The 17,870-nt window shown below is 42.4% G+C and overlaps 1 protein-coding gene across 1 annotated transcript in view; it reads right to left on the reverse strand.

The window, feature by feature from the left end:
- LOC129811126 (collagen alpha-1(XI) chain-like) overlaps window positions 1-17,870 on the reverse strand; it is a gene marked incomplete at its 5' end in the record, with an annotated part of 79,659 nt that overhangs the window by 36,132 nt on the left and 25,657 nt on the right. Inside the window, 3 exon segments of the mRNA XM_055862333.1 lie at window positions 7,536-7,619; window positions 8,971-9,045; window positions 9,873-9,935. Coding sequence (XP_055718308.1) covers window positions 7,536-7,619; window positions 8,971-9,045; window positions 9,873-9,935 — 222 coding nt within the window.

Genomic DNA, 17,870 nt, shown 5'->3' on the forward strand with positions numbered 1-17,870 from the left:
TGGTGATGTTGCTGTCTTTACCGTGGTCTGGTGTAACAGTATGGTGATGTTATGGTGATGTTGCTGTCTTTACCGTGGTATGGTGTAACAGTATGGTGATGTTATGGTGATGTTGCTGTCTTTACCTTGGTCTGGTGTAACAGTATGGTGATGTTATGGTGATGTTGATGTCTTTACCGTGGTCTGGTGTAACAGTATGGTGATGTTATGGTGATGTTGCTGTCTTTACCTTGGTCTGGTGTAACAGTATGGTGATGTTGCTGTCTTTACCTTGGTCTGGTGTAACAGTATGGTGATGTTATGGTGATGTAGCTGTCTTTACCTTGGTCTGGTGTAACAGTATGGTGATGTTGCTGTCTTTACCTTGGTCTGGTGTAACAGTATGGTGATGTTGCTGTCTTTACCGTGGTCTGGTGTAACAGTATGGTGATGTTATGGTGATGTTGATGTCTTTACCGTGGTCTGGTGTAACAGTATGGTGATGTTGCTGTCTTTACCTTGGTCTGGTGTAACAGTATGGTGATGTTATGGTGATGTTGCTGTCTTTACCTTGGTCTGGTGTAACAGTATGGTGATGTTGCCGTCTTTACCTTGGTCTGGTGTAACAGTATGGTGATGTTATGGTGATGTAGCTGTCTTTACCTTGGTCTGGTGTAACAGTATGGTGATGTTGCTGTCTTTACCTTGGTCTGGTGTAACAGTATGGTGATGTTACTGTCTTTACCTTGGTATGGTGTAACAGTATGGTGATGTTATGGTGATGTTGCTGTCTTTACCTTGGTCTGGTGTAACAGTATGGTGATGTTGCTGTCTTTACCTTGGTCTGGTGTAACAGTATGGTGATGTTACTGTCTTTACCTTGGTATGGTGTAACAGTATGGTGATGTTATGGTGATGTTGCTGTCTTTACCTTGGTCTGGTGTAACAGTATGGTGATGTTGCTGTCTTTACCTTGGTCTGGTGTAACAGTATGGTGATGTTATGGTGATGTAGCTGTCTTTACCTTGGTCTGGTGTAACAGTATGGTGATGTTATGGTGATGTTGCTGTCTTTACCGTGGTCTGGTGTAACAGTATGGTGATGTTGCTGTCTTTACCTTGGTCTGGTGTAACAGTATGGTGATGTTATGGTGATGTTGCTGTCTTTCCCGTGGTCTGGTGTAACAGTATGGTGATGTTGCTGTCTTTACCGTGGTCTGGTGTAACAGTATGGTGATGTTGCTGTCTTTACCGTGGTCTGGTGTAACAGTATGGTGATGTTATGGTGATGTTGCTGTCTTTACCTTGGTCTGGTGTAACAGTATGGTGATGTTATGGTGATGTAGCTGTCTTTACCTTGGTCTGGTGTAACAGTATGGTGATGTAGCTGTCTTTACCTTGGTCTGGTGTAACAGTATGGTGATGTTGCTGTCTTTACCTTGGTCTGGTGTAACAGTATGGTGATGTTATGGTGATGTTGCTGTCTTTACCTTGGTCTGGTGTAACAGTATGGTGATGTTGCTGTCTTTACCTTGGTCTGGTGTAACAGTATGGTGATGTTATGGTGATGTAGCTGTCTTTACCTTGGTCTGGTGTAACAGTATGGTGATGTTATGGTGATGTTGCTGTCTTTACCGTGGTCTGGTGTAACAGTATGGTGATGTTGCTGTCTTTACCGTGGTCTGGTGTAACAGTATGGTGATGTTATGGTGATGTAGCTGTCTTTACCTTGGTCTTGTGTAACAGTATGGTGATGTTATGGTGATGTTGCTGTCTTTACCGTGGTCTGGTGTAACAGTATGGTGATGTTGCTGTCTTTACCGTGGTCTGGTGTAACAGTATGGTGATGTTATGGTGATGTTGCTGTCTTTACCGTGGTATGGTGTAACAGTATGGTGATGTTATGGTGATGTTGCTGTCTTTACCTTGGTCTGGTGTAACAGTATGGTGATGTTATGGTGATGTAGCTGTCTTTACCTTGGTCTGGTGTAACAGTATGGTGATGTAGCTGTCTTTACCTCGGTCTGGTGTAACAGTATGGGGATGTTGCTGTCTTTACCTTGGTCTTGTGTAACAGTATGGTGATGTTATGGTGATGTTGCTGTCTTTACCGTGGTCTGGTGTAACAGTATGGTGATGTTGCTGTCTTTACCGTGGTCTGGTGTAACAGTATGGTGATGTTATGGTGATGTAGCTGTCTTTACCTTGGTCTGGTGTAACAGTATGGTGATGTAGCTGTCTTTACCTTGGTCTGGTGTAACAGTATGGTGATGTAGCTGTCTTTACCTTGGTCTTGTGTAACAGTATGGTGATGTTATGGTGATGTTGCTGTCTTTACCTTGGTCTGGTGTAACAGTATGGTGATGTTGCTGTCTTTACCTTGGTCTGGTGTAACAGTATGGTGATGTTATGGTGATGTAGCTGTCTTTACCTTGGTCTTGTGTAACAGTATGGTGATGTTATGGTGATGTTGCTGTCTTTACCGTGGTCTGGTGTAACAGTATGGTGATGTTGCTGTCTTTACCGTGGTCTGGTGTAACAGTATGGTGATGTTATGGTGATGTTGCTGTCTTTACCGTGGTATGGTGTAACAGTATGGTGATGTTATGGTGATGTTGCTGTCTTTACCTTGGTCTGGTGTAACAGTATGGTGATGTTATGGTGATGTTGATGTCTTTACCGTGGTCTGGTGTAACAGTATGGTGATGTTATGGTGATGTTGCTGTCTTTACCTTGGTCTGGTGTAACAGTATGGTGATGTTGCTGTCTTTACCTTGGTCTGGTGTAACAGTATGGTGATGTTATGGTGATGTAGCTGTCTTTACCTTGGTCTGGTGTAACAGTATGGTGATGTTGCTGTCTTTACCTTGGTCTGGTGTAACAGTATGGTGATGTTGCTGTCTTTACCGTGGTCTGGTGTAACAGTATGGTGATGTTATGGTGATGTTGATGTCTTTACCGTGGTCTGGTGTAACAGTATGGTGATGTTGCTGTCTTTACCTTGGTCTGGTGTAACAGTATGGTGATGTTATGGTGATGTTGCTGTCTTTACCTTGGTCTGGTGTAACAGTATGGTGATGTTGCCGTCTTTACCTTGGTCTGGTGTAACAGTATGGTGATGTTATGGTGATGTAGCTGTCTTTACCTTGGTCTGGTGTAACAGTATGGTGATGTTGCTGTCTTTACCTTGGTCTGGTGTAACAGTATGGTGATGTTACTGTCTTTACCTTGGTATGGTGTAACAGTATGGTGATGTTATGGTGATGTTGCTGTCTTTACCTTGGTCTGGTGTAACAGTATGGTGATGTTGCTGTCGTTACCTTGGTCTGGTGTAACAGTATGGTGATGTTACTGTCTTTACCTTGGTATGGTGTAACAGTATGGTGATGTTATGGTGATGTTGCTGTCTTTACCTTGGTCTGGTGTAACAGTATGGTGATGTTGCTGTCTTTACCTTGGTCTGGTGTAACAGTATGGTGATGTTATGGTGATGTAGCTGTCTTTACCTTGGTCTGGTGTAACAGTATGGTGATGTTATGGTGATGTTGCTGTCTTTACCGTGGTCTGGTGTAACAGTATGGTGATGTTGCTGTCTTTACCTTGGTCTGGTGTAACAGTATGGTGATGTTATGGTGATGTTGCTGTCTTTCCCGTGGTCTGGTGTAACAGTATGGTGATGTTGCTGTCTTTACCGTGGTCTGGTGTAACAGTATGGTGATGTTGCTGTCTTTACCGTGGTCTGGTGTAACAGTATGGTGATGTTATGGTGATGTTGCTGTCTTTACCTTGGTCTGGTGTAACAGTATGGTGATGTTATGGTGATGTAGCTGTCTTTACCTTGGTCTGGTGTAACAGTATGGTGATGTAGCTGTCTTTACCTTGGTCTGGTGTAACAGTATGGTGATGTTGCTGTCTTTACCTTGGTCTGGTGTAACAGTATGGTGATGTTATGGTGATGTTGCTGTCTTTACCTTGGTCTGGTGTAACAGTATGGTGATGTTGCTGTCTTTACCTTGGTCTGGTGTAACAGTATGGTGATGTTATGGTGATGTAGCTGTCTTTACCTTGGTCTGGTGTAACAGTATGGTGATGTTATGGTGATGTTGCTGTCTTTACCGTGGTCTGGTGTAACAGTATGGTGATGTTGCTGTCTTTACCGTGGTCTGGTGTAACAGTATGGTGATGTTACGGTGATGTTGCTGTCTTTACCTTGGTCTGGTGTAACAGTATGGTGATGTTGCTGTCTTTACCTTGGTCTGGTGTAACAGTATGGTGATGTTACGGTGATGTTGCTGTCTTTACCGTGGTCTGGTGTAACAGTATGGTGATGTTATGGTGATGTTGCTGTCTTTACCTTGGTCTGGTGCAACAGTATGGTGATGTTGCTGTCTTTATCGTGGTCTGGTGTAACAGTATGGTGATGTTACGGTGATGTTACTGTCTTTACCTTGGTCTGGTGTAACAGTATGGTGATGTTATGGTGATGTTGCTGTCTTTACCTTGGTCTGGTGTAACAGTATGGTGATGTTGCTATCTATACCTTGGTCTGGTGTAACAGTATGGTGATGTTATGGTGATGTTGCTGTCTTTACCGTGGTCTGGTGTACCAGTATGGTGATGTTATGGTGATGTTGCTGTCTTTACCGTGGTCTGGTGTAACAGTATGGTGATGTTGCTGTCTTTACCTTGGTCTGGTGTAACAGTATGGTGATGTTATGGTGATGTTGCTGTCTTTACCGTGGTCTGGTGTAACAGTAGGGTGATGTTATGGTGATGTTGCTGTCTTTACCGTGGTCTGGTGTAACAGTATGGTGATGTTGCTGTCTTTACCTTGGTCTGGTGTAACAGTATGGTGATGTTGCTGTCTTTACCTTGGCCTGGTGTAACAGTATGGTGATGTTATGGTGATGTTGCTGTCTTTACCGTGGTCTGGTGTAACAGTATGGTGATGTTATGGTGATGTTGCTGTCTTTACCGTGGTCTGGTGTAACAGTATGGTGATGTTGCTGTCTTTACCGTGGTCTGGTGTAACAGTATGGTGATGTTATGGTGATGTTGCTGTCTTTACCGTGGTCTGGTGTAACAGTATGGTAATGTTATGGTGATGTTGCTGTCTTTACCGTGGTCTGGTGTAACAGTATGGTGATGTAGCTGTCTTTACCTTGGTCTGGTGTAACAGTATGGTGATGTTATGGTGATGTTGCTGTCTTTACCGTGGTCTGGTGTAACAGTATGGTGATGTTGCTGTCTTTACCGTGGTCTGGTGTAACAGTATGGTGATGTTATGGTGATGTTGCTGTCTTTACCTTGGTCTGGTGTAACAGTATGGTGATGTTGCTGTCTTTACCGTGGTCTGGTGTAACAGTATGGTGATGTTATGGTGATGTTGCTGTTTTTACCGTGTTCTGGTGTAACAGTATGGTGATGTTGCTGTCTTTACCGTGGTCTGGTGTAACAGTATGGTGATGTTGCTGTCTTTACCTTGGTCTGGTGTAACAGTATGGTGATGTTACTGTCTTTACCGTGGTCTGGTGTAACAGTATGGTGATGTTATGGTGATGTTGATGTCTTTACCGTGGTCTGGTGTAACAGTATGGTGATGTTATGGTGATGTTGCTGTCTTTACCGTGGTCTGGTGTAACAGTATGGTGATGCTGCTGTCTTTACCTTGGTCTGGTGTAACAGTATGGTGATGTTATGGTGATGTTGCTGTCTTTACCGTGGTCCTGTGTAACAGTATGGTGATGTTGCTGTCTTTACCGTGGTCTGGTGTAACAGTATGGTGATGTTGCTGTCTTTACCTTGGTCTGGTGTAACAGTATGGTGATGTTATGGTGATGTTGCTGTCTTTACCGTGGTCTGGTGTAACAGTATGGTGATGTTATGGTGATGTTGCTGTCTTTACCGTGGTCTGGTGTAACAGTATGGTGATGCTGCTGTCTTTACCTTGGTCTGGTGTAACAGTATGGTGATGTTATGGTGATGTTGCTGTCTTTACCGTGGTCTGGTGTAACAGTATGGTGATGTTATGGTGATGTTGCTGTCTTTACCTTGGTCTGGTGTAACAGTATGGTGATGTTGCTGTCTTTACCGTGGTCTGGTGTAACAGTATGGTGATGTTACGGTGATGTTGCTGTCTTTACCTTGGTCTGGTGTAACAGTATGGTGATGTTGCTGTCTTTACCGTGGTCTGGTGTAACAGTATGGTGATGTTGCTGTCTTTACCTTGGTCTGGTGTAACAGTATGGTGATGTTACTGTCTTTACCGTGGTCTGGTGTAACAGTATGGTGATGTTATGGTGATGTTGATGTCTTTACCGTGGTCTGGTGTAACAGTATGGTGATGTTGCTGTCTTTACCTTGGTCTGGTGTAACAGTATGGTGATGTTGCTGTCTTTATCTTGGTCTGGTGTAACAGTATGGTGATGTTATGGTGATGTTGCTGTCTTTACCGTGGTCTGGTGTAACAGTATGGTGATGTTGCTGTCTTTACCTTGGTCTGGTGTAACAGTATGGTGATGTTACTGTCTTTACCGTGGTCTGGTGTAACAGTATGGTGATGTTATGGTGATGTTGCTGTCTTTACCGTGGTCTGGTGTAACAGTATGGTGATGTTATGGTGATGTTGCTGTCTTTACCTTGGTCTGGTGTAACAGTATGGTGATGTTGCTGTCTTTACCGTGGTCTGGTGTAACAGTATGGTGATGTTACGGTGATGTTGCTGTCTTTACCTTGGTCTGGTGTAACAGTATGGTGATGTTGCTGTCTTTACCGTGGTCTGGTGTAACAGTATGGTGATGTTGCTTTCTTTACCTTGGTCTGGTGTAACAGTATGGTGATGTTACTGTCTTTACCGTGGTCTGGTGTAACAGTATGGTGATGTTGCTGTCTTTACCTTGGTCTGGTGTAACAGTATGGTGATGTTGCTGTCTTTACCTTGGTCTGGTGTAACAGTATGGTGATGTTATGGTGATGTTGATGTCTTTACCGTGGTCTGGTGTAACAGTATGGTGATGTTGCTGTCTTTACCTTGGTCTGGTGTAACAGTATGGTGATGTTGCTGTCTTTACCTTGGTCTGGTGTAACAGTATGGTGATGTTATGGTGATGTTGCTGTCTTTACCGTGGTCTGGTGTAACAGTATGGTGATGTTATGGTGATGTTGCTGTCTTTACCGTGGTCTGGTGTAACAGTATGGTGATGTTATGGTGATGTTGCTGTCTTTACCTTGGTCTGGTGTAACAGTATGGTGATGTTATGGTGATGTTGCTGTCTTTACCGTGGTCTGGTGTAACAGTATGGTGATGTTGCTGTCTTTACCTTGGTCTGGTGTAACAGTATGGTGATGTTATGGTGATGTTGCTGTCTTTACCGTGGTCTGGTGTAACAGTATGGTGATGTTATGGTGATGTTGCTGTCTTTACCTTGGTCTGGTGTAACAGTATGGTGATGTTGCTGTCTTTACCGTGGTCTGGTGTAACAGTATGGTGATGTTACGGTGATGTTGCTGTCTTTACCTTGGTCTGGTGTAACAGTATGGTGATGTTGCTGTCTTTACCTTGGTCTGTTGTAGGATGGCCTGTGCTTGAGCCTCCTGGGCTGATATCACAGGTCCTGTTAGTTGGATTCCACCTGCCTGGAACTACACACACACACACACACACACACACACACACACACACACACACACACACACACACACACACACACACACACACACACACACACACACACACACACACACACACACACACACACACACACACACACACACACACACACACACACACATATCTGTTAGTGGGTCTCCATCTCTTTGGAACAAAAGACATAATGCAGACTTTTACATGGGTGGCAGGTAGCCTAGTGGTTAGAGACAGGTAGACTAGTGGTTAGAGACAGGTAGCCTAGTGGTTAGAGGCAGGTAGCCTAGTGGTTAGAGGCAGGTAGCCTAGTGGTTAGTGGCAGGTAACCTAGTGGTTAGAGGCAGGTAGCCTAGTGGTTAGAGGCAGGTAGCCTAGTGGTTAGAGAGAGGTAGCCTAGTGGTTAGAGACAGGTAGCCTATTGGTTAGAGACAGGTAGCCTAGTGGTTAGAGACAGGTAGTCTAGTGGTTAGAGACAGGTAGCCTAGTGGTTAGAGGCAGGTAGCCTAGTGGTTAGAGACAAGTAGCCTAGTGGTTAGAGACAGGTAGACAAGTGGTTAGAGGCAGGTAGCCTAGTGGTTAGAGACAGGTAGCCTAGTGGTTAGAGGCAGGTAGCCTTGTGGTTAGAGACAGGTAGCCTAGTGGATAGAGGCAGGTAGCCTAGTGGTTAGAGGCAGGTAGCCTAGTGGTTAGAGACAGGTAGCCTAGTGGTTAGAGGCAGGTAGTCTAGTGGTTAGAGACAGGTAGCCTGGTTGTTAGAGGCAGGTAACCTAGTGGTTAGAGGCAGGTCGTCTAGTGGTTAGAGACAAGTAGCCTAGTGGTTAGAGACAGGTAGCCTAGTGGTTAGAGGCAGGTATTCTAGTGGTTAGAGACAGGTAGCCTAGTGGCTAGAGACAGATAGTCTAGTGGTTAGAGACAGGTAGCCTAGTGGTTAGAGACAGGTAGCCTTGTGGTTAGAGCATTGGGCCAGTAACTGCAAGGTTGCTAGATCGAATCCTTGAGCTGACAAGGTTAACAATCAGTCGTTCTGCCACTGAACAAGGCAGTTAACCCACTGTTCCGCGGTAGGCCGTCATTGTAAATAAGAATTTGTTCTTATCTGAATTGCCTAGTTAAACAAAGGTTAAATATAAAAAGTATTGTTCTCAGTCCTCCCCCCGGTGGCAGGTAGAGGTTACTGCAGGCTGCTGACCCGGCTCCTGGAGGTCCAGATAGCTGCTAGTTGTCAGTCTTATTTAGAAATCAGGTGTGTATTCAACAAGGGTTGTGTTTGCGGCAAACATGTTAGTAACAATTTCAGTTGAACGATTTCGAATGAACATTCCAAAACGTTACGGTGTGTGTTCTTACCGGAACAATGAGGATGTTCCCTGGAGGACCTGGTATCCCATCAGCCCCGTTGAGACCCGGCCGGCCTGAAGGACCCTGAGGAAGGGAGGGGAGGAAGGAGGATGGAGATCATTATGATGATGAAGAACGACATTTACTTCCTGAATTTGAAAAACCTGAAATTATTGTAGTCCCGGGCAGAGAGAGAGAGAGAGAGAGAGAGAGAGAGAGAGAGAGAGAGAGAGAGAGAGAGAGAGAGAGAGAGAGAGAGACAGAGAGACAGAGAGAGAGAGAGAGAGAGAGAGAGAGAGAGAGAGAGAGAGAGAGAGAGAGAGAGAGAGAGAGAGAGAGAGAGAGAGAGAGAGAGAGAGAGAGAGAGAGAGAGAAAGAGAGACTGATACAATGTATGGTGTGATTTATGTGTTCATCTGAAAATGTGTGTTTTGAGAGATAGATGATGAAAATGTGTGAGAGAGACAGAAAGTGTGTGTTTTGAGAGATAGATGATGAAAATGTGTGAGAGAGACAGAAAGTGTGTGTTTTGAGAGATAGATGGTGAAAATGTGTGAGAGAGACAGAAAGTGTGTGTTTTGAGAGATAGATGGTGAAAATGTGTGAGAGAGACAGAAAGTTTGTGTTTTGAGAGATAGATGATGAAAATGTGTGAGAGAGACAGAAAGTGTGTGTTTTGAGAGATAGATGGTGAAAATGTGTGAGAGAGACAGAAAGTGTGTGTTTTGAGAGATAGATGGTGAAAATGTGTGAGAGAGACAGAAAGTGTGTGTTTTGAGAGATAGATGGTGAAATGTGTGAGAGAGACAGAAAGTGTGTGTTTTGAGAAATAGATGGTGAAAATGCGTGAGAGAGACAGAAGGTGTTTGTTTTGACATGTGTTTGAGACCAGAGTGTATGTTGTAACTCACCAGTTCTCCTAGGTCTCCTTGAGGTCCTACCAGTCCTGTGGGCCCCTGGGGTCCTGGTTCTCCCTGGAGAGAGGACACAGTACAGTACACAGTACAGGACACAGTACAGGACACAGTACAGTACACAGTACAGGACACAGTACAGGACACAGTACAGTATACAGTACAGTACACAGTACAGGACACAGTACAGGACACAGTACAGTACACAGTACAGGACACAGTACAGTATACAGTACAGGACACAGTACAGGACACAGTACAGTACACAGTACAGTACACGGTACAGGACACAGTACAGTACACAGTACAGGACACAGTACAGTACACAGTACAGTACACAGTACAGGACACAGTACAGGACACAGTACAGGACACAGTACAGGACACAGTACAGTGTAGTGTTTCTTACTCCTGGTCCTGGGGACCCAAAAAGGTGAATATTTTAGTTATTGCCACATCACTATAAGGCTGATTCCACTAGTCAACACATCATCAAACCTTGGTTAGTGGAATCAGGTGTAAAGTGATGTAGCAAAAACTAAAATATTCACCTTTTTTGGGTCCCCAGGACCAGGATGAAGAAACACTGAAACTGAACTCATGAAACACAACCGGTGTAGTGGAGAAACTGAACCAATGAAACACAACCGGTGTAATGGAGAAACGGAACCAATGAAACACAACCGGTGTAGTGGAGAAACTGAACTAATGAAACACAACTGGTGTAGTGGAGAAACTGAACTAACGAAACACAACCGGTGTAGTGGAGAAACTGAACTAATGAAACACAACTGGTGTAGTGGAGAGAGAAACTGAACTAATGAAACACAACTGGTGTAGTGGAGAAACTGAACTAATGAAACACAACTAGTGTAGTGGAGAAACTAAACTAATGAAACACAACTGGTGTAGTGGAGAAACTGAACTAATGAAACACAACTGGTGTAGTGGAGAGAGAAACTGAACTAATGAAACACAACCGGTGTAGTGGAGAAACTGAACTAATGAAACACAAATGGTGTAGTGGAGAAACTGAACTAATGAAACACAACTGGTGTAGTGGAGAAACTGAACTAATGAAACACAACCGGTGTAGTGGAGAGATAAACTGAACTAATGAAACACAACTGGAGTAGTGGAGAGACTGAACTAAAGAAACACAACTGGTGTAGTGGAGAAACTGAACTAATGAAACACAACTAGTGTAGTGGAGAAACTGAACTCCTGAAACACAACAGGTGTAGTGGAGAAACTGAACTAATGAAACACAACCGGTGTAGTGGAGAAACTGATCTAATGAAACACAACTGGTGTAGTGGAGAAACTGAACTAATGAAACACAACTGGTGTAGTGGAGAGACTGAACTAATGAAACACAACTGGTGTAGTGGAGAAACTGAACTAATGAAACACAACTGGTGTAATGGAGAGAGAAACTGAACTAATGAAACACAACCGGTGTAGTGGAGAAACTGAACCAATGAAACACAACTAGTGTAGTGGAGAAACTGAACTAATGAAACACAACCGGTGAAGTGGAGAGAGAAACTAAACTAAGGAAACACAACTGGTGTAGTGGAGAAACTAAACTAATGAAACACAACTGGTGTAGTGGAGAGAGAAACTGAACTAATGAAACACAACTGGTGTAGTGGAGAAACTGAACTAATGAAACACAAATGGTGTAGTGGAGAAACTGAACTAATGAAACACAACTGGTGTAGTGGAGAGAGAAACTGAACTAATGAAACACAACTGGTGTAGTGGAGAAACTGAACTAATGAAACACAACTAGTGTAGTGGAGAAACTAAACTAATGAAACACAACTGGTGTAGTGGAGAAACTGAACTAATGAAACACAACTGGTGTAGTGGAGAGAGAAACTGAACTAATGAAACACAACCGGTGAAGTGGAGAAACTGAACTAATGAAACACAAATGGTGTAGTGGAGAAACTGAACTAATGAAACATAACTGGTGTAGTGGAGAAACTGAACTAATGAAACACAACCGGTGTAGTGGAGAGATAAACTGAACTAATGAAACACAACTGGAGTAGTGGAGAGACTGAACTAAAGAAACACAACTGGTGTAGTGGAGAAACTGAACTAATGAAACACAACTAGTGTAGTGGAGAAACTGAACTCCTGAAACACAACCGGTGTAGTGGAGAAACTGAACTAATGAAACACAACCGGTGTAGTGGAGAAACTGATCTAATGAAACACAACTGGTGTAGTGGAGAAACTGAACTAATGAAACACAACTGGTGTAGTGGAGAGACTGAACTAATGAAACACAACTGGTGTAGTGGAGAAACTGAACTAATGAAACACAACTGGTGTAGTGGAGAGAGAAACTGAACTAATGAAACACAACCGGTGTAGTGGAGAAACTGAACCAATGAAACACAACTAGTGTAGTGGAGAAACTGAACTAATGAAACACAACCGGTGAAGTGGAGAGAGAAACTAAACTAAGGAAACACAACTGGTGTAGTGGAGAAACTAAACTAATGAAACACAACTGGTGTAGTGGAGAGAGAAACTGAACTAATGAAACACAACTGGTGTAGTGGAGAAACTGAACTAATGAAACACAACTGGTGTAGTGGAGAAACTGAACTAATGAAACACAACTGGTGTAGTGGAGAAACTGAACTAATGAAACACAAATGGTGTAGTGGAGAAACTGAACTAATGAAACACAACTGGTGTAGTGGAGAAACAGAACTAATGAAACACAAATGGTGTAGTGGAGAAACTGAACTAATGAAACACAACTGGTGTAGTGGAGAGAGAAACTGAACTAATGAAACACAACCAGTGTAGTGGAGAGAGAAACTGAAATAATGAAACACAACAGGTGTAGTGGAGAAACTGAACTAATGAAACACAACTGGTGTAGTGGAGAAACTGAACTAATGAAACACAACCAGTGTAGTGGAGAGAGAAACTGAAATAATGAAACACAACCGGTGTAGTGGAGAGAGAAACTGAACTAATGAAACACAACCGGTGTAGTGGAGAGAGAAACTGAACTAATGAAACACAACTGGTGTAGTGGAGAAACTGAACTAATGAAACACAACCGGTGTAGTGGAGAAACTGAACTAATGAAACACAACTAGTGTAGTGGAGAAACTGAACTAATGAAACACAACTAGTGTAGTGGAGAAACTGAACTAATGAAACACAACCGGTGTAGTGGAGAAACTGAACTAATGAAATACAACTAGTGTAGTGGAGAAACTGAACTAATGAAACACAACTGGTGTAGTGGAGAAACTGAACTAATGAAACACAACTTGTGTAGTGGAGAAACTGAACTAATGAAACACAACCGGTGTAGTGGAGAAACTGAACTAATGAAACACAACTGGTGAAGTGGAGAGAGAAACTGAACTAATGAAACACAACCGGTGTAGTGGAGAAACTGAACTAATGAAACACAACTGGTGTAGTGGAGAGAGAAACTGAACTAATGAAACACAATTGGTGTAGTGGAGAGAGAAACTGAACTAATGAAACACAACCGGTGTAGTGGAGAGAGAAACTGAACCAGTGAAACACAACTGGTGTAGTGGAGAAACTGAACCAATGAAACAAAACCGGTGTAGTGGAGAAACTCAACTAATGAAACACAACCGGTGTAGTGGAGAAACTGATCCAATGAAACACAACTGGTGTAGTGGAGAAACTGAACTAATGAAACACAACTGGTGTAGTGGAGAGACTGAACTAATGAAACACAAATGGTGTAGTGGAGAAACTGAACTAATGAAACACAACTGGTGTAGTGGAGAGAGAAACTGAACTAATGAAACACAACCGGTGTAGTGGAGAAACTGAACCAATGAAACACAACTAGTGTAGTGGAGAAACTGAACTAATGAAACACAACCGGTGAAGTGGAGAGAGAAACTAAACTAATGAAACACAACTGGTGTAGTGGAGAAACTAAACTAATGAAACACAACTGGTGTAGTGGAGAGAGAAACTGAACTAATGAAACACAACTGGTGTAGTGGAGAAACTGAACTAATGAAACACAAATGGTGTAGTGGAGAAACTGAACTAATGAAACACAACTGGTGTAGTGGAGAAACAGAACTAATGAAACACAAATGGTGTAGTGGAGAAACTGAACTGATGAAACACAACTGGTGTAGTGGAGAAACTGAACTAATGAAACACAACTGGTGTAGTGGAGAGAGAAACTGAACTAATGAAACACAACCGGTGTAGTGGAGAAACTGAACTAATGAAACACAACTGGTGTAGTGGAGAGAGAAACTGAACTAATGAAACACAACCTGTGTAGTGGCGAAACTGAACTAATGAAACACAACTGGTGCAGTGGAGAAACTGAACTAATGAAACACAACTGGTGTAGTGGAGAAACTGAACTAATGAAACACAACCGGTGAAGTGGAGAAACTGAACTAATGAAACACAACCGGTGTAGTGGAGAAACTGAACTAATGAAACACAACCGGTGTAATGGAGAAACTGAACTAATGAAACACAACTGGTGTAGTGGAGAGAGAAACTGAACTAATGAAACACAACCGGTGTAGTGGAGAGAGAAACTGAACTAATGAAACACAACCGGTGTAGTGGAGAGAGAAACTGAACTAATGAAACACAACTGGTGTAGTGGAGAAACTGAACTAATGAAACACAACTGGTGTAGTGGAGAAACTGAACTAATGAAACACAACCGGTGTAGTGGAGAAACTGAACTAATGAAACACAACTAGTGTAGTGGAGAAACTGAACTAATGAAACACAACTAGTGTAGTGGAGAAACTGAACTAATGAAACACAACCGGTGTAGTGGAGAAACTGAACTAATGAAACACAACTAGTGTAGTGGAGAAACTGAACTAATGAAACACAACTAGTGTAGTGGAGAAACTGAACTAATGAAACACAACCGGTGTAGTGGAGAAACTGAACTAATGAAATACAACTAGTGTAGTGGAGAAACTGAACTAATGAAACACAACTGGTGTAGTGGAGAAACTGAACTAATGAAACACAACTTGTGTAGTGGAGAAACTGAACTAATGAAACACAACCGGTGTAGTGGAGAAACTGAACTAATGAAACACAACTGGTGAAGTGGAGAGAGAAACTGAACTAATGAAACACAACCGGTGTAGTGGAGAAACTGAACTAATGAAACACAACTGGTGTAGTGGAGAGAGAAACTGAACTAATGAAACACAATTGGTGTAGTGGAGAGAGAAACTGAACTAATGAAACACAACCGGTGTAGTGGAGAGAGAAACTGAACCAATGAAACACAACTGGTGTAGTGGAGAAACTGAACCAATGAAACAAAACCGGTGTAGTGGAGAAACTCAACTAATGAAACACAACCGGTGTAGTGGAGAAACTGATCCAATGAAACACAACTGGTGTAGTGGAGAAACTGAACTAATGAAACACAACTGGTGTAGTGGAGAGACTGAACTAATGAAACACAACTGGTGTAGTGGAGAAACTGAACTAATGAAACACAACTGGTGTAGTGGAGAGAGAAACTGAACTAATGAAACACAACCGGTGTAGTGGAGAAACTGAACCAATGAAACACAACTAGTGTAGTGGAGAAACTGAACTAATGAAACACAACCGGTGAAGTGGAGAGAGAAACTAAACTAATGAAACACAACTGGTGTAGTGGAGAAACTAAACTAATGAAACACAACTGGTGTAGTGGAGAGAGAAACTGAACTAATGAAACACAACTGGTGTAGTGGAGAAACAGAACTAATGAAACACAAATGGTGTAGTGGAGAAACTGAACTAATGAAACACAACTGGTGTAGTGGAGAAACAGAACTAATGAAACACAAATGGTGTAGTGGAGAAACTGAACTAATGAAACACAACTGGTGTAGTGGAGAAACTGAACTAATGAAACACAACTGGTGTAGTGGAGAGAGAAACTGAACTAATGAAACACAACCTGTGTAGTGGCGAAACTGAACTAATGAAACACAACTGGTGCAGTGGAGAAACTGAACTAATGAAACACAACTGGTGTAGTGGAGAAACTGAACTAATGAAACACAACCTGTGAAGTGGAGAAACTGAACTAATGAAACACAACCGGTGTAGTGGAGAAACTGAACTAATGAAACACAACCGGTGTAATGGAGAAACTGAACTAATGAAACACAACTGGTGTAGTGGAGAGAGAAACTGAACTAATGAAACACAACCAGTGTAGTGGAGAGAGAAACTGAAATAATGAAACACAACAGGTGTAGTGGAGAGAGAAACTGAACCAATGAAACACAACTGGTGTAGTGGAGAAACTGAACCAATGAAACAAAACCGGTGTAGTGGAGAAACTCAACTAATGAAACACAACCGGTGTAGTGGAGAAACTGATCCAATGAAACACAACTGGTGTAGTGGAGAAACTGAACTAATGAAACACAATCAGTGTAGTGGAGAGAGAAACTGAAATAATGAAACACAACCGGTGTAGTGGAGAGAGAAACTGAATTAATGAAACACAACCGGTGTAGTGGAGAGAGAAACTGAACTAATGAAACACAACTGGTGTAGTGGAGAAACTGAACTAATGAAACACAACTGGTGTAGTGGAGAAACTGAACTAATGAAACACAACCGGTGTAGTGGAGAAACTGAACTAATGAAACACAACTAGTGTAGTGGAGAAACTGAACTAATGAAACACAACTAGTGTAGTGGAGAAACTAAACTAATGAAACACAACTGTTGTAGTGGAGAAACTGAACTAATGAAACACAACTGGTGTAGTGGAGAAACTGAACTAATGAAACACAACCGGTGTAGTGGAGAAACTGAACTAATGAAACACAACTAGTGTAGTGGAGAAACTGAACTAATGAAACACAACTAGTGTAGTGGAGAAACTGAACTAATGAAACACAACCGGTGTAGTGGAGAAACTGAACTAATGAAATACAACTAGTGTAGTGGAGAAACTGAACTAATGAAACACAACTGGTGTAGTGGAGAAACTGAACTAATGAAACACAACTTGTGTAGTGGAGAAACTGAACTAATGAAACACAACCGGTGTAGTGGAGAAACTGAACTAATGAAACACAACTGGTGAAGTGGAGAGAGAAACTGAACTAATGAAACACAACCGGTGTAGTGGAGAAACTGAACTAATGAAAAACAACTGGTGTAGTGGAGAGAGAAACTGAACTAATGAAACACAATTGGTGTAGTGGAGAGAGAAACTGAACTAATGAAACACAACCGGTGTAGTGGAGAGAGAAACTGAACCAATGAAACACAACTGGTGTAGTGGAGAAACTGAACCAATGAAACAAAACCGGTGTAGTGGAGAAACTCAACTAATGAAACACAACCGGTGTAGTGGAGAAACTGATCCAATGAAACACAACTAGTGTAGTGGAGAAACTGAACTAATGAAACACAACCGGTGTAGTGGAGAAACTGAACCAATGAAACACAACCGGTGTAGTGGAGAGAGAAACTGAACCAATGAAACACACCTGGTGTAGTGGAGAAACTGAACTAATGAAACACAACTGGTCTAGTGGAGAAACTGAACTAATGAAACACAACTGGTGTAGTGGAGAAACTGATCTAATGAAACACAACTGGTGTAGTGGAGAGAGAAACTGAACTAATGAAACACAACCAGTGTAGTGGAGAAACTGAACTAATGAAACACAACCGGTGTAGTGGAGAAACTGAACTAATGAAACACAACCGGTGTAGTGGAGAAACTGATCTAATGAAACACAACTGGTGTAGTGGAGAAACTGAACTAATGAAACACAACTGGTGTAGTGGAGAGACTGAACTAATGAAACACAACTGGTGTAGTGGAGAAACTGAACTAATGAAACACAACTGGTGTAGTGGAGAGAGAAACTGAACTAATGAAACACAACCGGTGTAGTGGAGAGAGAAACTGAACTAATGAAACACAACCGGTGTAGTGGAGAA

Source organism: Salvelinus fontinalis, chromosome 14, assembly GCF_029448725.1.
Source record: "Salvelinus fontinalis isolate EN_2023a chromosome 14, ASM2944872v1, whole genome shotgun sequence".
NCBI classification, from domain to species: Eukaryota; Metazoa; Chordata; class Actinopteri; order Salmoniformes; family Salmonidae; genus Salvelinus; species Salvelinus fontinalis.